We start from the raw sequence: 25,665 nt of genomic DNA, 5'->3' as shown, positions 1-25,665 counted from the left end.
GTTCAGTTTGAGTCTTAGTATCTATATGAGTTTTAGAGTCAGGAATTGCAGCATGCCAGGTATTATCTGGGAGAATTTTTCAAGGCAGGATTTCAAATATCTTGTGTTATATTACAGGATTATTTGATTTTTGACCCATTTTCCATTATCGTTATCATCTCTCTCTCATTAGAAGATGTGGTGAGCTTTACCCTAGACATGGCTGTGATGAGGCTCTGGATCCTTGATTTCTCTTCCCTTTATTACTGTGATGTCTCTGGGTATGGTTTTATCATGTGCTGTGAGATGGCAGTCCTGGCCCAGCTGAGCTGTAACACATGCTCCCATCAAATAGACCTCTGTTAATTTACTTAGAGCATGTTAGTAAAAATGGATTGAGTAACTCTAAAAAAAAACCCCTATGAGTTGGTATTCTCAAAGCAGTTTTAGAGTTTTGGACAGTCTTCTAAATAAATAAAAAAGTTGCCAAAAATTCATAAAAATGACACCTTAACACCAATGTAGCATTAGAAAGCAGGAATTCTTTATTCACTGATGGATGCATGAGGGGATGTTTCCTCTGTAATACTGTGTATACTGAGGATAGAAAAGGCTCCTTTTTATATACATATTTAGAGATTTTCTGAGAAGAAACATTCCTGTGATAGCCATTTTCCCAGAGTCATTAGCATATATTTCCTGCCATTGGCACATGTTCCTTTTCTCAGGGATCCCTCCAGTGGTTCCTGGTGACTCTGATTCTTCCAGCCTCCTGAGCTCAGTGCTGCTTTCCAAATGAGGAGAAAAGCTGGCACAACTGGTGTAGTTCATTAACTTGTGGGTCCTTAGATCAATGAAGTGTAGTTTTACTTCTTTCCTTGGTCAACATTTACCATAGTTTTGATTGTATGGTTCCATAGGCCAATGACTTTGCAGAATGATTGTTGTAGTAGCCCAACATGTGCAAGCAATTAATCTGGCAATAAATTAGTCTGTCTCCAAGTGTTATGAAATCACCAATACTGGTGTGCAACTAGGTGTGTGTGCATGCAAATACACAGCACAGTGCCTTTGTGCTATTTCTGTCTTAAGCAGCAGTGTCATGATGTGTGAAGTTCATTTATTTTGAATTATGTCCTAATCAATTTGTTTTCTGAGATCTAGCACTATAATTCTGAGTTATCTGTACTGACAGCCTTTTACATTTGCATTAGGGCAGAAATGTATGATAACCTTGTGCTATAAATTTATGAAAAGTAGTTAATTCCATTCTTCTTTCCCTGGTTTCCCTTCTAAGCTGTGCTGTGTGAAGTTTGACTGAAATGTTATCTGCACAGATTTTATATTAAGTTACTACTGTTTTTAAAAGTCTGGCTTACAGGTTCCCAACAGTAAAGTTATTGAAACTATATTTTGACTCAAGGGAATATCTATGATTCCATTGCAAAAGAAATATATGTTGTTTGATGACCCTGTCTTTTCACTTGGTGCTTCTTTTTCTAATGATGTGTGTTCCCTACAAATTAACTCATAGACAGTGCTGCAGTTCAGAGGGTTAAGACAAATAGAAAAGAAACCATCAAATCTCTCAGGAGTTGCCTCAAAGTGGGAGTCAATAGGGAGTTCTTTGTCCCCTTCAGATGTAAAATTCTTCAATTAACTGACATATCTTGCCAGTGTGGATTTGTCTGACACTCTCAAAGGACTCTTTGTAAAACAATGAAAATGAGCATCCCTATAGCAAAGCTGCATCCCCATCAGGTGTCATGTTGTAACAGTATTTTTTCATCGAAAGAATCATCAAATCTGATACAGTATAAATTGAAAATGTAGACTAGAAATGCTTTTTCAGTAATGGAGGTGTTTCATAACACAGTGTGAGAGGCTAACAATAATTGGAAATTGCTTACAGATTGTTTTGTACATGGTTCTTTTTGGATCTAGGTAAGAATTATAAAAAAAGTATCTAAGTTATCCAATGACAGATGGGATTTATAGTGAGTGATATCAATCTTGCCTCTGTGAAAAATGAGTTTCACTTTCCTGATAAAATTAAAAAAGTTTAATGAAAGACAAATAAGAGACAAACAATAAAGCAAAATGTTATAATGGCTGGATGCTTAGCCTTCAGCCAAGAGCACACACTAACTCAGAAAACACTTCTTTAAATACATTAACATGTTTCATATTCATAGACCTTCAATGCATTATTCAAAATCATCCCCCCCTAACCTTGAAATCAACAATTTTCTAATTTCTTTGTGGCTCCATCCTGGCAGTACTCTCTGATAATGGAAGATCAATAAATTCCTTCCCTGGGGTTCTGGTGTCTGTCACTGCTATCTTCATCCAGATAATCCAAGAATATAATGAATTTCCTGATTATCTTTTATATCATTCCCTGAGTTAGTTACATGAACAAAGGCTTTTTACATCACTGTGTTATAGTAAAAAATATATATATATATATTTATCACACTACTATTTTTAATTTTTCTTAATTGCAGAACTAAAAGGAACTATATTCCTACAGCAAAGTTTTCCAACATTATACATAGAGCATTCATTTTAATACTTGAGAAAAGTCAGTAATATAATATGTACTTATAACACCTCCCTCCTGATGCTGGGACCCTGCCTGTGGTGCCATTGGGTGAGCCCAGGATGGCACAGAGCATCCTCTGTCCCTTCCTTCCATGCTGAGTGTCACCAGCCTTTGTCTTCACCTGGAATTCCTAGAGGGTCTCAATCATGACATGTTGATCAGTCACTGAGAGTGGCTAAGTTTGGAAGATGGGCTTTGCTTTAAAAAGTCCTTGGATGATTTGCTCCACTATCTTCTATCAATAAAATGGTAGCTCTTGTACAGGTGCATATACTATTTCAAGAACATGGCAGTGTGTTCATATAGACTTACAATTGAGTATATATTGTACATGTACATGTAGACTTTGCCTGCTCTAATTATAATACTATGTAGAGGAGCTACACAGTATCTGAGGAGCAGAGCACCACAGGAGCAGTGGTGGTGTTGGTCTGCCATGGCAGGCTTGTGTGATGTGCTACAGGGGCCACACACTCATGAAAAGGAAGAAAAGTTGTGTGTCACTCACTCCAGACTGCAGTTTTCCAGCTTCACCACTCACTACAGCACTGGAGAATGAATTGAAGCTTATGAATTGTGGGCTGTGCTTTTGACAAAGTACTCACTGTGTTACCTGCCCAGTGAGCCAGTGTAGCTCTGGTAATATGAAGAGGTCTTACATGGGTCTTGTTAGAGAGGTGGGCTTTTTTAAAATTAAAAAGAAAAGTAATATCCTAAGTGAGGCAAACTATTTGTGCTTCTGACAACCTTGTGGAGTGTACAGGTGATGCTAATTTTTCAGAATGAACCAGATGTCTGACCTACCTGCACTCCATTTTTACAGATTTTGTTCTTATTCTCAAGAACTAAGACAGGCCTGTGTGCACAGGTCCTCGCTTCAGGAGCATTTGTGTGATATGGGACAGGGGACATCTGTTCCTTAGCATGTGTCTTACTGACTGGTTATAACAAACTGGTTTTGTGCATTAGAAGTAGATGGCAGGTTTGCTATTGTGCATCATATTTTGTTTCATTCCTCCAGGAGAGTGAATTTCAGAGTTGTCTTTATCTGGATATTTTATGGTTCCACTCCTGTTCTTCATTATCTTAACACCTTATCTTTGGGTTAGCTTGTTCTTCCTTTTCTTTTACATGAAATCACATCTATAATACTGTAGCAAATAACTTGCTGACTTTCCTTTTAACCCCTGTTCTGCTGTTTCCTGTGAGCATATGTGCAGACGTGTGGATTTTTTTTGTACTTCGCTGGCACTGAAGTCAATTGTTTTGCTTTAAATCTCTTTAGGAAAGCAGGTAATCATCCACCTTCATTTGTAGCAAGCGTTGATATTTGTTGCAATTGTGCAAATGGCCATCAACCCGCGCTGGGATGTATTCTGTGACAGTTTGCTAAGTATCAGGTTCAGAGATGTGTGAAAGCTTCCTTTCTGGGACAGAAAGGGACAGCTCCTGTATCCGTATGTGGCGCCGGGACAGATTTAGGCAGCCAGCTAAGCACTCCCTTGCTGCTGCTGACTGAGGTGTTCTCCTGTCTGTGCTGATCCTCTGCTCTGTGCCTGCACTCCCGTGGGTGGGAGTCGAGGGAGGAAAGACTTCCCATTTTGTGAAAACTGCTTCTGTGAAAAAGCAAGATTCTAGAGGGAAAATCTCGGTGATGATGGTGGTTTGAAAGCTTCTGGGAAAATAAGGTGGTGACTGAGAGCTAAGACAGGTTTTGCTGATTTTCAGAAGTTTGTAGTTTAAACAGTTTGTAATTTGCTGGCGACTTCCATATGAGCAAATATAGTGAATCAGGAGTTGGAATACAGTATATCATCCAGAAATAAATACCCAAGGGTAAAATCTGGGCTTCACTGAAGTCAGTGAAATCTCTGGTTACTCTTTCAGTAGAACTAGATAAGTCATGGATGCTCAATTTGCATAGGCTTCTGCAGTTATCTTACAGCTGGGAAGACAGGTCACCCTGAGACAAAGCTGCTGGCAAAGCAAAAGCATATTGTTGTCTTAAACTTGTTATCCTTTGCAAATTGCTTACTGGGGGACAATATATTTCACAAACAGGAGTTTTCATCATCAGGCAGTATTATGTATTTGACACTGTCAGGGAATAAGGCTGGGAGCTACCTAAGATTTTGGTTGAGCTAAAACAGGTCCATCCTGCAAACATGCCTGCAGCCCTGGATGTTGTCCCTGATCCCTGGTCTCATTTTTTTGTGTGTGGTTTTCAAATCCCATCCTCTCTGCAGCTGGCCTCCTCTGTTCTTGAAGCAAAAGGCAAGTAGAAAATGGAGAGCTGAGCCCTTGTGCAGAAGCACTGGGGAAGGAAGCCGTGTCTGGACACATGGCTTGGGCTCCAGATTTCTTGCTTGTAAAGGCAAATCTTTGTCTTTTGCTTTCTTGGGGTGACAGATGGGATCAGTCTGGAGCCCTGCTGCAGCTGGACATGTAGGTATACAAATGCACAGCATGGGGTATGGTCTGCCTTCTTCAGTTTATTGTTGGGCTGGATTGAGGCAGACACATGTGGATGCAGCAGTGCTTGGAGGAGTGCCAGGCCAGCTGCCTTCTCATGCAGCCTCCCTCCCCTGTCACACACGTCCCTCTCTCCTCCTGAATAATCTTCTGGCCAGCAGTCTACACCAAGTTCCTTTCATTTTTGTCTCTGCTTTGTTTGGATAAATGGGTGGGATTTTCTTGACTTGGGTATTTTGTGTTTGTTTGGTGTTTTTTCTTCTTAGCCTATGCAAAATGAATTAAAGCTCTCTGAGGATCACAATGGCAATTTGTGGCAATCCTGTTCTTTGAGTCTCAGTTTCTTGGGGGTGTTGAGTAGGCAAGCTCTTGTTGCTGTAACATGATTATCAGCACCACCATGTACCTTAAAATCTCATTTGCTCTGGAGACATGAGATTATCCAACACTTGCAGTGAGCACCCAGCTGCAAGAGCATTCTGTGAAACAGCTGTGTGCCTGCATTGATCAGTGCCAATGGAAGGTTCCCCATGGTTAGTCTGTGGCTGACAGCACTCTAATTAAACCTTCCTTTGAAAATAACTGAGAGGTCTATTATTTTGGCCTCTTATTCTGAAGGGTATGCTTTTATTTAGATATTTTTTCAACTTAACTTTTTAGGAGTTTTTATAAATGCCTGAAGCAGCAGAAACCTCCAGATAATCTTTCTCCTTTCACAAGTTTGGTTTAAAAAAATTATTGCCTTCTGCCAGCTTATACTCCATCTCCAGAGCTGGAAGGTGGAGCTCTTTCCCTGCATTCCATTATCCAAGACACTTGCTAAGCACAACTCTGGTTTCCACATGGTGACATTTAGTGAGTCGTGTGATCACAAGGAGGAAGTTTATTCTTATTAGTCACCTGTAATCAGAACTGCTGTGCTGGCAATTCACATAAAGAACTCTAGCAAATAGGGGTATAAATATAGCCAGGCAAATTAAGGCTTTAAATTTAATGAGCATGATTACTTTAGTAGGATATACAGAAAACATGTATTCTGTAAATATAGTTGTTAATGAAATTTGTATTTTGGAAGACCTTTTTCTGCCCTGACTGCTATAGGCCCAAGACTCATCTTGCCTTGTTACTATGAATTTGGCTTAGACTGGCTTGTATGGGTCAGGGTCAGGTTTGTATGACAGCTGCAATAAAACTGGTTGAGTGTGCTGATGGCACACCTGGAGAAAAAACTCCAGGTCCCTTTGTGCTCTTGGCATTCAAATGTCATGTCTCTGTATGTTCCATCTAAATAATCAGATAAATTTATCTCAGACCACATTGCTCTTGCTTTTGGTCATTTTATTCTGGTGTGGAAGATACCTAAGAAAATGGCCATGAATTGTGGCTCTTTCAGCTGTGTTGTCCATGAAAAGTGTAATATCTACCAGTCCTTCCAGCAGGGAGAGTTGCTCCCTGGATCATAATGGAATTTAGTTTGTAAGAGGCTGCTGAAGATGATCTTGTCCATCACCTGGCCAAATTTCCAAGTTAAGCAATGTTCAGGATCTTATCCTAGCTGAGTTTTGAAAGTCTCCAAGGATGGAGGGTACACAGCCATTCTGGGCACTTATTTTGCTGTCATGCCACTCTCTGCATGGATTTTCCTTTGCTTTGTGAGAATTTCCTTGGTTTCAGATTGCCACCTTGCATCTTACCCTTTTTCTGTGCACTGCTGGAAACTCTCTGTCCCCCTTCAGTCAAGGAAAGAATACAAGTGTAGTCTCCCTTTTTTTAACCTATTCTACTTGTGCTGAACAACAAAAACAAAAAAAAACCCAACCAGTTTCTTTTTCTCTTCTCTAAGGAGCCTGTCAGACACTCTTGGAATTCACTTCTCTTTCCTGACTTCTCTTCCAGGGCTGCTTGTTTCACTGGGGTATTATGACAATGTGCCCTAGACAGTACCCCCTCTCTCTTCTCCAGTTTCATTTAAACAACTGTAGAAATCAGCCTCTTTAGGTGTTCATGATTACATTTAATTCTCTTCCCATCTACTTGACAACTCACTGAGATAGGCAAGCTGTAAGGACTTGTTTTGAAAAAGGTTGGGAAACGCAAAGAAGAGCAGAGTAAGTCCTTATACTTGACTCTAAATGTCACTTCAAGGGTAATATCTAAGACCTTTCCTGTAGGTTTCAAAAATACCTTACAAGAGATGATTTTTTTGTCCTCCTCTGTGGAAATGTGGAGAGTGGAAATACCCATTGTAGCTTCTAATTTATTTTGCTTGAGTGGCAAAGAATTATTCTGAGTATAAGCTTCTGCCTCAGAATGACATTGTACAGTGCCTTGAAGACAAGACAGTAACTATATTACTTCTTTTCTTATTCAAGGAGAAGAGCTTCCTGTTCTTTGAGAAACAAATCCTTAATTTTGCTGCTTAGCAAAAATACCACCACTTGCCCTATACTCAGAATGCAGTTTTGATGTGAGGGGTTTGTTAATATGCTTATAAAATGGTTTGGGAGGGACTTTATTTTCTTTTTACTTGATAGAAAACAGTAAGAAATATTAAAATAAAAGGATCTAAATAAAGTAATTGTTCTGTGGCTTCTAGGATATATGTAAATAGAGCTAAGTGTTTTGCAGCAGAAGAATATAATTTCTTTCCAAATATGAGACCAAATCCCAGAAGCTCTCATAAAATGAGGCCCTGCAAATTTAAAGTTTTCAGGAGATTCACTAAGTGACTGGATTGTTTTTATTATTTGTTACCAGCATGACTTTGCTTAGACCACTCCTAAAATGCCCTATAAACATGCTCTATGGAATGTGAGTTTTCATATTAACTGCCCCTCATATGTAATAACTAGAGTGTCCCAGCTGGGTGGCAACTCTTAAAGAACTGGGTTTTGGCATTAATTCTTTGCTGCTTTATTCAAGCAAGCACAGGAGATAGAATTGCAATCACTTCAGCCATTTCATGGCTAGAAAAAGAGAAGAAAATCAGTTAGAGAGGAAAAAAAGAGTTTTTGTAAAAATGGAGTTTTGGTGCTCAGTGCAAATGCAATAGGGCTTCTATGGAAGGCTGGTTTAATGTCTGCCTTCAGGCACTTTTTGTTTAAAAAAATTAGAACTCTGACAGTCTTACATACTTGTTCTGGTAATGCTTCTATTGGTTTTAATTGAAATTTTTAATAAATGGATGTTGGTCTGATAGTAATTTGTGCAAAATTGTAAGCCAGCTTATGTTTCCTTAACAAGATGTGAATTATTTTGTATATAGAAATAATTTAATTATTTGCCATAGGAATTTTGAACAGAGGGGCTTTAAAATTACCAGAATGAAACTAATTTATTGTGTTGTAGATAAGTGGTGCTGTTTGTTACAAGCTTTCCCCCTTTTCTTGTGTTCTCTGTGTCTGGAGGGAATACTCAGGGCTGGGGAATTGAAATTCCCATCTAGAGTGCAGTTAGAGGCAATTAAATGGAAATTCTTATTCACTTCTCCTTTTGCTGGATTGCAGATGAACAATGGATGTTGGCATTGAATGTTCATTTTCATGGTGCTGCTTTCTTCTTGTCTATAAATATTTCCTAACTATCACATTTAGAAGTGGTTTTGTTCCTTCTTTATAAAAAGGCAGAGTGGTTGCCTGAGGCCTCACACATTGATGGAAATCAGCACACTGTGTGCTGGGACTGCAGAGGCATGGCTGTGTCTGTAGCTGAGCTGAATATAATTTTCTGTGCTTTCTGAAGGTTTGTTGATTAGCATCTGAGAGATGAATTTCAAGAGGACTGTAGATACTGAAGGGATCCACTGAGAACAAACAGAAGCATCCACGTTGTTAGTCTTTTACCCAAATGTTCCTTGGGGAAAAGCTTATGAATTGTTGACATTTGTCCTACTGCTCTATATCAGTAAATAGACTCAGGATTAGTTGTGTTTTCCATGTTTCTGATCTCCTTAGCATTTCTGGCATGGGTAAAATCTCCATCACCTTGGCTTGCAAGTCCCTCTTCCAAGTGAAATCTTTTATGCAGTTATTGACTTATGTCAATATCATTGCAACAGCATTTGCGTTTTTATTGAAGAGAGCTGAATGAAGTGAGCTGGTATTTAGAAATAAAGCTAAATGCTTTTTGCCTTTAGGTGGTAGTTTCTTCAAGTATCCTTTATAGATTTCTCAGTCAGCTGTACCATGCTTATAGGGTCATTAAAGTTGGAGAAGATCTCTAAGGTAAAATCCAAACCAAACACCACCATGTCAACTAAACTACAGCACTATGGTATCTTTTATTTCAGATCATGAATGGATCTGTTATCCTTTTTTACTCAGCAGTAGATACTTTCCTCAACACTTTGAAATGGGGGGGGAGGATTTGAGCTTCCTCAATTATCTGTAGAAAAGTATAAATTGAAAAAAACCCTGTCCTTTTAATGTTTAATTTTCACAATTTTCAAAAGGCAGACTGCCTGCATGAGAACAAATAAGAAACCCCCAGTTTGTTACCTTGCTTCATACTGACTGCAAAACATGTTATATTTTTCTGCAAGAAGGGGCAGATGAAGTAAAATGTATGTTGTTACATTAAGAGAAAACTCAAACACACAATCCTATTCATCTTGTGTTCCATAGAGCATAAAACTATCATCTTGAGTCTGGAAATTTTGAAACTACTGGTGCTGAGCAGGGTGCTTGGGTACAATGGGATTTTGATCAATTATCTCATTCCTTTTGACTGGGGAACAGGTTAAGTCTAGGAACCTTGTTTGGTGTTCTGAGCTGAAAGCTTAATTAGTGATGAGATAGATGCTCAATCTTCTGCCTTTGCAGAAGAGTTCAGTATCCTGTTTTGCTGAACACAGGAGGAATCAGGTAATCAGCTGTTTTCAGACAGCCTGTCAACCTAGAAGTTCATGATCTAGTTTTCTTGCCTATAAGCCCATGCTGATTCAGACTGTGTTCTCAATCTGTTTTTGAGTTTTCAATCTGCTTCCCTGCATATGCTGTCCATCTCACATGCACTATCCACACAATGCCTATTAATTTTTTTCTTCTGTCATTATTAAGCATGCATCTGCTTGTGTTTTGATTGCAATATGCTAAGTATTTGCACTTGAAGCATTTAATAATTTCAGTATTGGCTTCCAAAAGGAAATATTGACCTGTCTCAGTCATCTTAAATGAACATGAGAAGGTCATGCCAGCTGCATAAAGACTTCGTCTACATTATGACAAAATTTAGAGGCATATGACTTGGGAAAGTTAAGAAGGCAGATACAATATGACTAGAACCCATCAGTCACCTCTGCAAGGGTGTTGTTTTGCTGTTGCAGTGTTGAGAAGCACGTTGGATTTAGATTCAGTGCCACATCACAAGTTAGGGAAGAAGCAGTTTTGTATCCACTGAGTTTGAGGGATCCTGCTCAGGTGCTGCTCCTCTGCTCAGCTGTCCTAGAGCATCCTAGAGGAATATCCTAGAGGGGGTTTTTCTCACAGACCTCACTCTGCCACTGATTGCTCCTTAGCAGAAAAATTTCAAAGGACCTGAACTTTTGTCAATGAATTTTGAAAAACAAAAAAAACCCGAAGAAAAAAGCCCATATATAGTAACTTTAAAAAATTAGTCTCATCTGCGAGACATAGAATTTTAAGAGTTCTAAGGAATGTTTGGTGATAAATGGGCATTCAAGTTGTGCAACAAAATAAAGCCTGTTCCTGGCATTAACCTGTAGCATCCTGAGCAAAGATTTCCATCTGTGATGCTATACTGATGTTTGACTAGGAAATATGCTACCCTCTTGGATAACCCAGCCTGTTCTTTCCCTGCTTTTGTGCTGTGAATGTGGAGGCAACTAATACATAATACATTCTGTTTGCAGCCAGTGAGCCACTCAAATAGGTAATAATTTGAACAAGTTCAGTGCTGTTGCATTATGCATCAGAAAAAGCTGAATTCAGTGTCAAAGCCACAAAGGTAGGCTGCCTGCATGTCCTGGGAGCAGTCAGGTCATGTTTATTGCTTATTAATCATTCCAGAGTAAAAGGATGAATTTCTGTGAAGCATTTTGGAATTCCAGCCCCAGGTGGTCATTAGTAAAAATAAAAGTGAAATTCAGAAGTAGCAGCGTTCATTTCCTAGTTATGTAGGTATGTTTTAAACAGATCTTTTAAAATTTTGTTTTTAACTGATCTTTTGCATGTGTGCTGCTTTCTACACCTAAATTAGAAATCTAGCTTCTCCTTTTCTTTCTTGAAGTGCTAAATATAATTTGGTTTAGACACAATTTTATGTCATTGCACACTAGCTTTGTCATATATTTGTCATATAAATATGACATGTCTGCAGCAGTCATTTTTCTATTGTTCCTTTGCAAATCTTTGCCCATTTTGTATACAGCATTATTTCTGTCATGCTTGTTTGCTTCTGACACTGTAATTTCCACTTAGGGTTACATAGAGTTCAACAGTAAATGGTGTTTTTCCTCCAAAGTTACACCTTCCTGCATGATCAAATTGACCTCTTCCTTGTATGTACTCACTTTTACCACCCTTTATCATGACCTCAAATAGTGATCACTATTTTACTGTTCTCAGTGTTCAAATTTTAAATGCCTTTGAAAAATTATGGTAGTGTTACACAATTCTGAGGTTTCAGGAGATACATATATATACATAGTTTAATGGTGTCTTGTTACTCGGCTTTTATGACCAATTTGTAGGGAAAAAAATGTATCTTCCAACTCAATCAAGAACATCCTTTCAAACAAAATCTTGAGAGAAATGCTGGGATCAGTGTAGGTGAAAATCTGACTGCTCTCTGTTAGGACAGTCTTTGTTGAAGCAGTAAACTTGCCCCAGTCTTTGTAGTTGATTTAAGCTACTGTGCCAACTCTGGGAGGGGGTTTCTCATGAAAAACAGCAGCTCTGAAGGGCTGCACAGACCCTTCTTAGTCCAAACTTGAATTTGGAAGAGATCAGGAAAGCCCCACACTGTGAAAACTGAAACCAAGAGGCAACAGGGGACCAACAGTGATTTCTAAGTGGTTTTAATGAGGAGTCCCACCAAGCAGCTGAAAGTCCCACCATGCTGAAAAGAACATGGGTAATTAACTGGCACAGTACAGTATAGCACCTATTCAGAATACTTGACCCCCTTCTTTCTTCACTCAGGCTTCCATGGCAGGCTGGTATTCCCTATATACCATAAGATCTATTCAGCAAATCTGTTTGTATCCAACTCATGGCCCAAATGCAAGTGAACTTCCTTTAACTTGCAGTCCAGGTCATCACTTTCTCATGTTAGCACAGTTACTTGAAATATTTCACATCATAGTAAGGTTTTACAGATAAGTAAATGTATTAAGCAAATTATTAAAGCATAAAATAAAAATAGAACAAAAATTTGGCTACCAGCTACCAAGTATTGATATGTGGCTTAGTTTGAAAGTGATCAATCTTGTGGAGACTTTAGGTGAACATGTCTGGAAAGTTTAAACTTTTTGGTGTTCTGTACAGGATATGAAATACAGAAGCAGAACTTTTTGCTTGCTTATAATTAAAAGGTATTTCATGTTCCTCTTCTTGTTACATTGATCTGCATGATTACCATCAACATCAAAAGTGAACTATGATTGCTTGCTTTCCTTCCCCTGTTTTTTAACATCTTGATAACAGTTGAACAAAGGAATGAAATATTGTGATATGGATGAGTTAGGACAGGCTTGGCCATCAAAGAAATGGGGAAGAAATTCTACTATACAGGTGATTTGGCACTGGGACAGTGCTAGATGCACCTTCAAACCACATTAAGGAAAAGCTGGGATGCATCTGGAAGGCTGCCATCACTGTGTACTGGTGTTTATTCTCCAGTGGGTAACATTTGTTGGTGAGCTTTTCCATCCCCACAAGTCCTACCTGCTCTTCTGCTGTGTTTTCATTTTACCCCTGGACAAGTGGCCTTTACATTTGTCTTGTAGGGTCTTTATTTGACTGGTGCTTTTTGCTCAGTCTCAAACTAGGAACAGTGAGCCAGTGAATGTAAATATGTAGAGGAAGATAATTTATTAGCAGTGTTCTTGAAACAGTTGTCTTAGATTCAAAGATATCAGTGCTTAAGTTTCATTAAATTGAATGTCTTGTTATTTGGAAAATCCCATTTGGCAAGCTGCTGACGCTGGCTGTTTCAGTAACTTACAGCTTTTTGAGAAGACAGCTGGGTTAATACATTATTGAATATTTTTAGAATCCTTTAATGCTGAGTTCACAGGATTCTCCAAGTGAGGTAGACTTAAAAGCTGAGAAGTTTTTGAAGAGAGTTTTACTTTGAAGTTTCTAAGGGACTGTTTCAGTTCTAGTGCCAGTAAAGCTTAGAACGTGTTCTGAAAGTCTATAAATAGCAGCAGTAAAACAATGGATTTAATTTGGCAAGTTCTATTGATGGGAAGGCAAAGAGGCCACAGCTTACAGTGGGTACAAATGTGTGCTGTGGTTTCCTATAACTGGGTAGAAATGAGGCTTTTAGGGATATTTTTTCCCTGAAATAGCATGGTTACCATGACTCAAATCTTTCTCTCATGTATTAGGAGAAGAAAATAAAAATTGTGGTCTTTCAGATGTGTTCTGTTTGATTTAAGATACATGAGAGAACTTCTGCCTGTGTTAGCCTAAATATTCTTCACATTAGAAATCCTCTTTTTTCTTTATCTAGAATCAGGTCATGTCATTATCAACTAAGTGCCTTTTTAAAAAAGGAAATACACTCAAATTAGCTTTTCCTTTTATTTTACTTTGTATTTTATTGCTGTTTTTACTTTCTTTTTGTGTCTATTATTTTACGACATTTTTTATATTATTATATTATTGCTGTGTTTCCCCCCATTTTTCATACTTAAATGTTATCTCCATCTTGTCTACTATCATAGCTTGTATTTTACCTTCTTTCAGGTTGCTCCAGAGCTATCAAAAATACCATTAGAAATTGTCACTGAGAAATACAGTCTTATTAAATTGATCAGTGTAAGCCAGTAGCAACAAGCAAGCACTGAAATTATCTCTATATTCATACAATTAAATATCCAACATAAATAGAAAACACAGAGTATAAATGAAAGGAAGGGGCTGACACACTCTGTTTGGTATCCCAGAGGTGTAGATGGCTACTGCTTGGTTTTCAGCTCAAAAACCAGAGAACGAGTTGATGAATTATGGGCTGGCCTCAGTGCAGGAGGATTAAATACTGGCAGTAATTAATGGGCAGTTAGCAGAGCACCACCTTGATCTCATGGAGGTTGACTGGATGGGGGCCATAAATCCCCAAATGGGGATTGAGCAGCCTCAAAATCTTCATTTCAGAGGAGTGGGATGGTGGCTGCTGGGACAGTGTTCAATAGGCCAGAGTCTGGAATTTGCAGATGGATCCCATTGCTGCTGCCTGTGCAGCTGCTGGGTGCTGTTACTGACTGCTCCAGGGCTGCAGAAGGTCTTCACTGTGCTCTGTTTCCCCTGCAGGCTTTTGGACAGTCCTTCTCTGTTCACCGCAAAGTGGCCGAAGATGGGGAAACACGGGAGGAGACTCTTCTCCAGGAGTCTGCATCCAAGGAAGCCTATTACCTGGGAAAGATTTTGGAGATGCAGAACGAGCTCAAGCAGAGCAGAGCTGTGGTCACCAACGTTCAGGCAGAGAATGAGAGGCTCACTGCTATTGTCCAAGACTTGAAAGAGGTAAATGGGGCTGGATTTCCTTAGGCCACCATGGATAACATGGCTCTGAGTAAATGAAATATTTCAGGAAATGAAAATGCTCACCTCCCAGTCTCTGATCTTCCCAGAAACCACATGGCCTGAGAAGGCTGCAATTTGGAAAGGAGAAAATATAACTTTTGTTGTTTTTAAACACCACCACCACCTTACAAATATAATAAAACCTAATTCAAGAAGTGTGGAGACCTGGTGTACTTCAAAGAAACTGTAATTTCCTAAACACCATTAGCATTTTGCATTGTACTTTGCAGTATTGAATTTTACATGAACACATTTTCTGCACTTTTCTAGTGTTCATGCAACTCTTCTCTTTCTCAGCATTTATATAATTTCTTAGGTATTCTGGACTGCCTAGAATTATGTGAAGCTTTTGCTGGTTTTCTTCTACTGTAAGCAAAATTAAAATGCATGCTCATGTTTACAAAATGGGTAACAGTAAGGAAGTCAGATGTAGTTATTGACCATGAGACAATGAATAATTTTGATGGAGAATTAAGTAATATGTAATATTTATTAACTTGCCTTTTTCCCACTTGGAAGCTGGAAGTTGTGGAATGTAGCAGAACAACTACATGCAGGGAAAGGCAGCACTTGGAAATGAGCCTACACTTCCCTGGGAATGCTTTTATACATAGGGATTCTCCCCACTGTCCAGGTGCTGAAGGAGATATTTCCTATGTGATTCTGGACACTGATTAGTTAATGCATTAATTTGTTAATATTAACAGTTACCATGTTTTCTGTAGCTGAGTGGAATGGCATCCTTTTAGCCTACAGAAAGCCCTGGAACTGAGGCCTTTACTCTCATTGAACCTGCTTATTTTCAGGAGGAAGTACACATATGCCAGTTGTTCATATATTCAAATTAAAACATGTATTTGTAATTGCTGTGGTTAACAAAAAATATAATTTATTTTAATTATTTTTCATCTAGTTGTCCTAAAATTCTATCCTAAAATTTTCTTGGTGGCAGACAACCAGATCCTGACAGGCCTGTCTGTTTGATTTAGCTCACAGGTCCTGATGACTTGGGATTCAGACACAAATGAGCAACCAAGTCCCAGAAAATACACATTTGTCTTTGTACTCCATCCCTTTCCTCTGGGATTCCTTCAAATGCAAATCTCTCTTCCATTTTGTATCATGGTTATTGATCTGCAGTTTGTTCAGGAGGCAGTTTCAGTACCTGTCCTTCCTGGAAAATTGATTGCCCTCATTTCCTTGGAGATAATAGTAACCCCTAGTGTGAAGCCAGCTGCAATTATTCCCTGCTCTAGTGCTAAACAGAAACAAACCATAGTAGTTAATTAAATTGTGATAAAGGAATTTACTTGAATAAAAATAAGGCTGATAAACTGATTGTTATTATGAAGATGATGTTGTACCCCAAGTACAAGTCATAGTGAAGTCCTTGACTATGTGGAACTTTTATTTTATGTAACTACAATCAATGTATGCAAGCATAAATGGGATTAATGCAGTCAGTTCATTACACCACATGCTGTTATGATTAATTACTTGAATAATAATAAGAGATAGAGGGTGATCGACACCTTCAGTCTCTTTGTGATCTTTTCACACTGAATTTTGTAGTATTTCACCTTGTTCTCAAAGGAGTCTCAGTCTTGTGCCCAGCCTGGTCCTACAGCTGTGATGTCCAAGTGCCTGTGGAAAGGAGATGACCTTCTCCTGTAAGTGCTTATGAATTTTGTCTGCTTGGTTCTGCCTCCTGCAAGTGGGGAGAAGCAGACTAAACTTACTCAAAATCTTGAGAGCTACAAAGGTGAGGAAAAAAAAGTATGAAATGTCTGGTATGTTTGAGGATAAAGCCAGAATTAGATGCTGCTGTGGGTGGATTGCTACAATGAGGAAGCAATTTGTCTCTTTTTAGGCAGTAAATCTGGAAATCTAGTTAGGGAGAAAAATGAAAGAAAAAAGATCATGTGGTCCTCTGTACTAAGAGATGCAAAGACAGATGGGTAGATTCTGGACAAAAGTTACTTGATTGTATCCTGTCTTTTCCCCTCCCTGCCCACTGCCTCTTCCCTTCAAGAAAAACGTGCTTTATAGCAGTTTTTAGGTCTTAATAAGGCATTTTATAAACTAAACCAACAACAACAACAAAAAAATCATTCCATTCCACCTTCAATCTTAATATAAAGAAATAACTGCTGTGTGGTTCTGGGAATCGTGTTTTTGTGTGGATGACTCAAATGTGTAGTAGTTTCTCCATGCACTCATCCACTTAGGATACTGAAGACTGATAGGTAGGTTTTCAAAAAATGACCCCTGTTACTTGGTATTGCACTCCTAAATAATACACTCAGTGCCTCTGCACTCTCCAGCCTGTCCTGGGAGTTATCTGATTAATTCATTCTGCTCTCTGAATTTGCACAGAAATCCATAGTCATATGAATGTGTATGAGCATTTTGTGAGCCATCAGAATGCACTCACATGAATGCTGAAGACTTTTAGCAATCCTGGGAATTCCATAGCCCTGGAGTTTAAAAATTCATACATTTTAGCAAGTATCTGCCTTACAGTCACAGCTGATATCTGCAGGGCAGCTTGACCTGGATCTCCCTTGTTGTAAAAGAGAATGTATCAGGCTCAGGTCTATGGAGAATTATGTACCTCAGACTGCAAAAACAAGCAAGCAGATTTCAGTACCCATATCTTGAAAAATATGGTTTTTTTTAAGAACTTGATCATGTGCTTCACCCTAATGGGGAATAATGAACCAGGAATCTGTGTACATAGATAGCTTTCTACTTCATGTTAAAATGATTGAAGAAGCAAAACACCACCAGCTTAATTTTTGATGTAATAAAAATCCCTAGAGTGTTGGATAGGAACCTTATTAACTACCAGCTAACTAAATACAATACACATTTTTGAAAGCTTTTAGATTTTTTTCCCCTGTCAAGACCTCAGATAGGGAATGTAGACTGTTTAATTTGAACCAAACCTATACAGATTTTAAAACTGAGGCCAGAGAGATAATATTTTAGCAGTCAGAGACTAGATTTACCAAATCTGCATGTTAGGTATCACACAATTTATGGTGGTGATCTCTCTGTATGGAGAGATCATTATGGTTATTAGATCATATAACCTCTAGCAGCATATAAATTGCCCTCATTTATTGTAAATGTTAAAAAATACTTTTCTTTATAAGAACTTAATTTTAAAAGATAATCTTTTTTTCTTTTCTAATTTTTTGGAGTCTGTTTTTTTCCTATTTAAAAGCACTGTTCACTTACTATTGGGAGATGAGTAATTTATTTCCATTTGTGCCAGTGAAAAAATCTCATAATGACTGTAAGTGTTTTATTGGTGTATGGAGATGAAATCACTACCTTGAGAAGCTGAAAACTGGCAGAGGGGATTATGAAAGCCCAGATGACCCAGCTCAGGAGCTGGAGAAAGTTCTCCATGCCCATAGACAGGAAATCTCCATAGAGAGGCAAAGTCTGTTTATACTCCTCCCTCATGGGAAGGATGAATACCTTGGAGCTGGGCATCCAACTCAAAACAGGTGGCAGCTGCAGGGGAAGGAGAATGAGGCAAAGATGAAGCAGGTGAGACTGTAGAAAATGGAGATGAAGAGTGATGGTACAGTTCAGGATTTGTAGGTGTTATGTGACTAGGCAGATGAGTGGTTCTGGGTGGGCTGGGGAATGTCTTGGTGTCTAAGGGGGCTGGCAGGTGTGGATCAGCTCTTTCTTCCCATTAAGAGTAGTGAAAAGGAAAAAGCCAGGAAGAAAAGGGTTAAAACTTATAGGCTCTGCCACTGCAACAGCTGCAGGGATTGCAGAAAGAAATTGGCACCTGGCTACCTGCAGCCCATGAGATAACAGATGAACAGGGAGGGTTATGTGATGACAATATTAATGGGCCATGCAAACAGCACACACCTGGGTTTCTGGAGGGCAAAAACAGGAATGAGGGCAGTGGAAGAGCGGGTGGAGAGAAAAATAGAAATTTGTGTTGTATTATTTGCTGAAAGCAGGTGAAAAAAGATATAAGGTGAAGTTCAAGGGCTGCCCTGCTGCCCTTGAAATCAATAGCTAAGCATTTATTCACTTCAGCAGTACAAAAATCTTGTGCTTCATGCTAATCAGAAAATGTTTTGGCATGGTAGCCTGGATTTTTTTTGAGGGGAACTAATGTTTGAGAACAGAAAAAAATTGCAATCATTTTCTTCAAGCTGGCTTTCCTCTAAAAAATTATGCATTAAGAGCTCAACTTTCTGTATTAAATGGGGCTTAAATAAAAATTTGCTGTTTCTTATTTAGAAATTACATTTTTTCAATCTGAAAAATTAGGGATTTTTCTCTTTTTAGAATTTTGAGTAAAACCTTTAAATGTGAACACATTTAGTCAATACTCTGTCACGGTGTAACCAGGGCAAACACACCAATTTCAGATTCTTTCTTTGCTGCTCTGGGTTAAGATTTGGATACATAGTGCATACTATATAATGTAGGATGTCCTTAGATCCTTTGTATATTGAATTGTCATCTACTCCTGGAAGCTTCTTCAGACATTATCTTATTCAATTTCTACCTTCTGTAAAATTTTCTGTCCAGGCTTGGCCTGAGGTCTGTCAGTGCCCTGTTGCTGCATGTTGAGTACTGCTGTAGGAGCAGCTGGGATCTTCCAAGGAAAGGTTTCCCAGCCTTACCTGGTGATGACCTTCTACTCTCTGGTTCTGTGATTTTGGTGAGGTTTCGGGCTCGGGTTTATTCTCTGTCCTAGGATTTGTGAATCTCCTTTCTCTGAAGGAAGTGCCCCAGGAGTTGGTTGGCAGACTCTTTGTTCCTTCAGATGAAGCTGTTGCACATCCTTGGGAGATGGTGTTTTGTGGGCCAGGGAGAATGGGGCTGAGCAATCAGGAATGACTGTAGCCTAAAGGCTAAACCACTTGGGCCACAACAACTCCATGCATCCCTACAGACTTGGAAGACAGTGGCTGGAAAGCTGCCTGGTGGAAAAGGACCTGGGGTGATGGTTTTGACAGCAGCTGCACATGATGCCAATGGCACCCTGGCCTGGATCAGCAGGACCAGGACAGGGATTGTCTCCCTGCACTCAGCACTTGTGAGGCCACATCTCAATACCTGTGTCCAGTGTTGTGACATGAAAAACACGACCAGAAGGACATCAAGGTGCTGGAGCATGTCCAGAGAAGGGCAGTGGATCTGCTGAAGATTCTGGAGCACCAGTCCAATGAGAAGCAGCTGAGGGAGCTGGGAGTGTTTAGTGTGGAGAAAAGGAGGCTCCAAGGAGCCTTTGTCACTGTTTGCAACTTCCTGCAAGGAAGTTGTAGCGTGGTGGGGACTTGTCTCTTCTCCTAAGTAACAAGCAGTAGGACGAGGAAATGGCCTCAAGTTGTTGTCAGGAGAGTTTAGATTGAATATTAAGAAAAAAATGTCTTTACCACCTCCCTCTGCAGCCTGTTTCAATGTTTGACCACTCTTGTGGTAGAGTCACCAACTCTGGTGACATTTAAAAGACATGGATGTGTTATTTGTAGGTGTGGTTTAATGGTGTGCTGGCCATGATGGACTAATGGTTGGACTTGATGATCTTAGAGGTATTTTTTAACCTAAATGATTCTGTGATTTTTAGAGGGAGAATAATTAAGAAAATATGCATATTTGACATGGACATTGTTAACAGTATTTTGATCCTAATGGACCTTAATGCAAGCACTGCTTTTTGGGAAGAAGCTGTAGGATGAGATGCTGAAGCAGCCCATGGACATGACTGTGGGTGTCAGAGGTGTCTGAGAAACAAAGTGGAGCTGGATGTGATAGAGAGATGGCAGAACTGTTCCTCCTGTCAGGAGAGTGCTTGCATCTCAATTTAGGGCATTTGTAGCATAATCAGTAGAGTTGATGATATTTGCATTCTTTGTTTTGGAAGTTGCCATCAACTGGTTATAACCAGCTCTAAATTAGGCTTGTAATATAAATGTGTTCTATTGCCCAGTGAGAGGTGTTTTTATTTTCTCTCTCCTGTGTTTAGAAAAGCCTGCCATAGGGGGATTCTGCCAGGCCACCCTCATAAATGTTTCTCCCTCCTTTGCCGGTACTGTTAATGGGTGATGTTCTTGCCTTAAGAGGCTGCAAAATTTGTTAGAAATAGTTTGTCTGCTTTCAGGAAAAATTTCAGATGGAGCTTAGTCCAAAAGCTTGTTAAATGGTTTCCTCTGTTCTGTATGTGTACTTTCCCTGTTCACAGGACTTCTGAAAAGAAACAAAATTATCTTTATCTTGGAGACAGAAAAATACAGCAAGCTGTGACTTGTAATCCTACCAAATCTCTCTTCATGCTGTGAAATTAATGGATACACTAATAGGCTGATGCTGTCTCTCTGTGAGAGAAAGAGCTTTGATAGGCAGCAAGACCACAGTCAACTGCTTCTGAGTGTTCCTATTAACAGACAAAAATTCCACCAACTCCATCTTCTGACTTAGTTACCACCAAATGTGTTCTTTGGGTTTTTACTTCACAATTTGGCTGACAAACCACTGAGGTGAAGCCAAAGGTGACTTTGGTAAGATTCATCTTTTTGTTTCCTGAAATGTGGTTTATAATCCTAAATTGCTATGATCACTCTTAAGATGGTTATGTTTCCAAGTTCATACTCCTCATAAGCACCAACTGTAATAGAATAGGAAGGTCAAGAGTTCAGGATAAATACATTTTTTTGTGGCACTGTTTTCTTAGGGTAACCAACTTGTTGTTTTGCTGTTGGTACCCTCCAATATACTTGCAAGCCACCAAAAGCATCTTTGAGTGTTTGTGTTTCCTAAGCCCAAATGAGGATTTTGGATACAAAATTGGGATTTGACACATTAATGAAGCTGTTTTCTTTGGCAAGGTTCAGGCATTTAGCTCTGGGAATAGCAGAGTCAAACAATGGACACTAGGGAGGTCAAAAAAAGGCCAAGTGGGATAATGGAGCATAACCAAGGGACTGTTGCTGAAATACAGAGTGCCTTATTAAAAATACTCAGATTCCCAGCTCCTTCTTTCAGAAAAGGGGCCTCAAATAGAAAATGAAAGAGGGTGCCCTTGGTAATCTTTGGGCAGTAATTAATCAAATCGGGATCTGGCAGTGCTGGATCTTACATAAGTTCTTTGAAAGAATGACCCTTTATTTGTGCCAAGGTGGTGTTTCCAAGCCCCTTGTGTCCCCCTTTGTGCAGGGTACTGAGTGAGCACGTGCTGAGAGGACAGCTCTGGGCTCCAGGGGTGTTCCCTGGGTTTGAAGAAGAGTGAGGCAGATTTCATGGAGGATTGAACAATCAGTTCTGCTGATACCTGAAGGTCCAGTCCCAGTGCCCAGGGCTGATAGGAGATGCCAGGGAAAGCGTATTCATATAACATCTATGTTTCTCAGGTATCACACACCAGTGATGTTAGGCTAGCAGCTCTCTGAACTTGTCAAAACATTGTTTTGTTTTTCCATGTGGCCTCTGCATTTTAAAAAATGCCTCACTTTTCTGCCTTGCTTTTGTTTCTAGATGAGGAAGCCCTCTTAAGAACTTCTTGTGCTGACTCATTCTTTTCAGCATTAATTTGCTGGCTAAAAATAACTTAGGCTTTTGTCTATTCAAGTGGTGTGGAGTAAGATGGTTTTTGGCATTGCTGGGATTAACTGCATTGCCAGTTTTTACAGAATCCTTGCAATGTGATCTGGACTCTCAGGAACAAGGGCCCAGGAGCTGTGTTGACTTGTACCTTGTGACTTCATTCATTTGCCTGGGATTAAGTGGGAAAGGAATACCCTGGGTGCCAGACTTTCTGAAACCGGAGTCCAAAAGCTTTAGCAGCCTTCCAGATAAAGTAGAGGCATAAGCAAAAGGAGAAATTTTTGCTGGAAGTCCTCACTGCCTGTGTGCACAAGCAAATAGGGCATAAATTGTGGTGACGTGTGTCACTGATAAAGAATTTTAAACAACCAGTGAATGTAAGTTTGTTGCTCCTGTTCCAATTAATTTCCTTTGATTTTATTTTTTTTTTAATATCCTGAGCAGTTTCAGTTTAAAAAAAAAAAAAAAAGTAGTTAAAGCTTCCCTGAGAGACTAATGTTGTTCTTCCCAGTCATTTAGTGTTAGAATGTGCCTGGCAATTGTTGAATGTTTTATGCCTTCAGTACTCATTGGGATTACAGAACAGGAATCTGGATGTATTCCTAGCCATCAGTACACAAGTGGTGTGGTCACATTTCTTCTCTCCTGGGAGTCCACACGTGCACTGTAGCCCTGCATGATTGTACCTTCTTTTGTTCATTTTCTCCTGTTTCCCTGCATATGAGTTCATCACTGTCTGTTTTCCTTCTTCCTAAAATTTTTTGTTCATTATTAACCAGTACAGAATGGATGGCATTGACTGGTCATTGCTTCAGAGATGAGATCCACCAAACAAAACTGAAAAACCTAATGATCTGTTCTGGAGCTGTGATTAGTTGCTTGGGCCTTAGGAAACTCATGGATGCTAATCACACATGGACAATTATCAGCCAAGGTGCTTGAGCTTCAACATCTGCTCTTATTTGTTCAAAACCCACATTTATTTTCAGCCTATTTTTTTCCTTGTATTTTGATCAATACTGATCTATTTGTAATGGCTTCTTTTGGAATTTAGTAGGTAATTCTGGGAAATGGGATTTACTTTTTCCTGGAGATATGTCTTGGCTGCCAGGACATAGAGCATTGCCTGTGACCTGACCCCAGACATGCATGATTTGAGAGGTGCAATCAGTGTGAGATGGAGCAAAACACATCTTAATTATGCCTTTAGATTGTAAGCAACTACTAAAGAGATTTTTGGCAAAAATCTCCCACCAAACAAAAAGAAACCATGTGGAATCAAAAACCTATGAAACCCTGAAAAATCAGGAAAGTCAGCATCTTTGGGGTTTATATTTTTGTGCTCTTTATGCTGGTATTTTCTCATTTGAATTAATTCTGACTACATCTTACAAAACTGAAATTTGTTCTGTGTGGCAACCTGAGGCTACCCTTTAATAGGGTCCTCTGTGGGGCAGCTTTTCAATTCCCCACTTCTGCCTCAAAACCTCAAACTTGTTACCAGTGTGTCATTGGTAGGAAATCATTAATAAGTTCTTGGCTCCTATCATCTCTACTAATTGTGCTTTCTACAACAAGCTCTGTTCTCAAGGGGGAAATTTATAAGAGGAAGATGACAGAAGGGTGAATAGCAAGAGCCTCAAATATGCCACCTCCTTTTCTCCCTTTGTCCTTATTACAATATATGACACAAGCTGGTTATTTTTAGTTATTCTCAACAGTCAGTGCCAGTCAGCATCCAGGAGGTGGGCAGCAAGTCAGGCAGAGGTCAGACAGTGTTATCACCCTTTCATTGTCATGGTCAAATCCACTCTTAAGCTTCAGGATTGAGAGAAATGCACTTCTGCTGGCAAATGTTTCAGATGTGTACGTGCAGATGCTCATAGATAACCAGAGCTTGTCTGCTTCTATGATGTTATTGTTTAAAAAAAACCCCCATCAAATAGGTAGGACTAGATATGAATGAAATTTTTGCCTTTGCTGCTCATTCATCCTGCTTATGTAGCCTTTCCTCTCCTGAAGCACATTGTGTTGGCTCTTTCAGCTAAATGTGCCTTGAAGGGCATCATTGTAGAGCCCTGATTCTTCACTTGAGTGAAATGGTGTGGCTGTCTGCTCTGATACTCACTGTGGACTCTGCCTGAAGAGTGGCTGTGGCATTGGTGTCAGCTCAGTGTGAAGTGCGTTAAAAATGGGTCATTTCCCACCAGTCCTGCACACCTGGTCACAGAAAGGGGGTCCAGAGGCAATGATCTTCACTAATGCAACACTGTGAGATTTTTTGCATTTGTTTCTCAAGGTCCCATGTGTCTTGTTTTCCTGAGGGAAGTGGCAACACAACAGCAGTGAGAAGATACAGGATTCTGGTTCTTTGCTTAGCAGCTGTGTGTGGTTAAAGTGGCCAGGGCAAAATTCTGAGTCAGTGTGGAGGAAGGAAAGTGTTTCTTTCACAAACAGCTTCTCTCATGTGGATATCTGCCCTTTCCAGATCATAGACACATGAAAAAAGCAGGGAAGGAAAAGTAAAAAATTCAAAAAATTAGGTATGGATGGGGTTTGGTTGTCAAATAAATGGGAACATACTAAAGGGAAAACTTGGTATTTTGGTCTGTATCAAGTCAGCAACAAGGTTTCCTAAGGTCACTGTGCCTTGGCATACTCCACAAATCTGAGAGGAAAATTATGTCCTTGGTTAGTTATCCAAGACATAAATGAGGAAGAAGAACTGAACCTGCAGCCCCTTTGCAAGATGTTCATAGGTACTTTGTAGAGCTGGAACTCACCATATTTTGGCAGCAATTCCCATTGCCATTTTACTGCACAGTAAGTTGCTAAGCAGATAATACATGACTAGAGATGCAGATTTATATGATTAGTGCATTCTTGATATTAATGTTTTTTTAAGATCTTTGGGTCATCATCAGAATATTTTAGTTTTGGAGTCTAGGATGTACAGCTGTTTTTCATGCAACTTGGTTTGCCAGTGCTCTATAAATGTCAGTGGTGATTTGAAGTCAACCCTCTGACAGCTTTCATATATTCTTTTTGCATTTTTATGTTTTTATCCATCATAAATACTTTTTAAAATCCAGTTATGAGTTTTGCATTGCCACTTTTCTTGCCCTCTAGAATTTATAACTTGCTCTTTCTTCCTGTTAACCTATCTAATTTCTTCCAACCAAATCTTATGTGAGATGGAGCTTTATGCCATAACTGTTTTAAAAGAAATCACTTTATCAGCTGTAAGTGAAA

The 25,665-nt window shown here is 39.3% G+C and overlaps 1 protein-coding gene across 1 annotated transcript in view; it reads left to right on the top strand.

The window, feature by feature from the left end:
* BICD1 (BICD cargo adaptor 1) overlaps window positions 1-25,665 on the top strand; it is a 157,955-nt gene that overhangs the window by 63,504 nt on the left and 68,786 nt on the right. Inside the window, 1 exon segment of the mRNA XM_079303429.1 lies at window positions 14,554-14,766. Within this exon segment, the coding sequence (XP_079159555.1) occupies window positions 14,554-14,766 (213 nt within the window).

Source organism: Erithacus rubecula (genome assembly GCF_903797595.1).
Source record: "Erithacus rubecula genome assembly, chromosome: 4".
Taxonomy (NCBI): Eukaryota; Metazoa; Chordata; class Aves; order Passeriformes; family Muscicapidae; genus Erithacus; species Erithacus rubecula.
The sequence above is the reverse complement of the archived record's forward strand: the minus strand, read 5'-3'. Positions and strand labels throughout refer to the sequence as shown.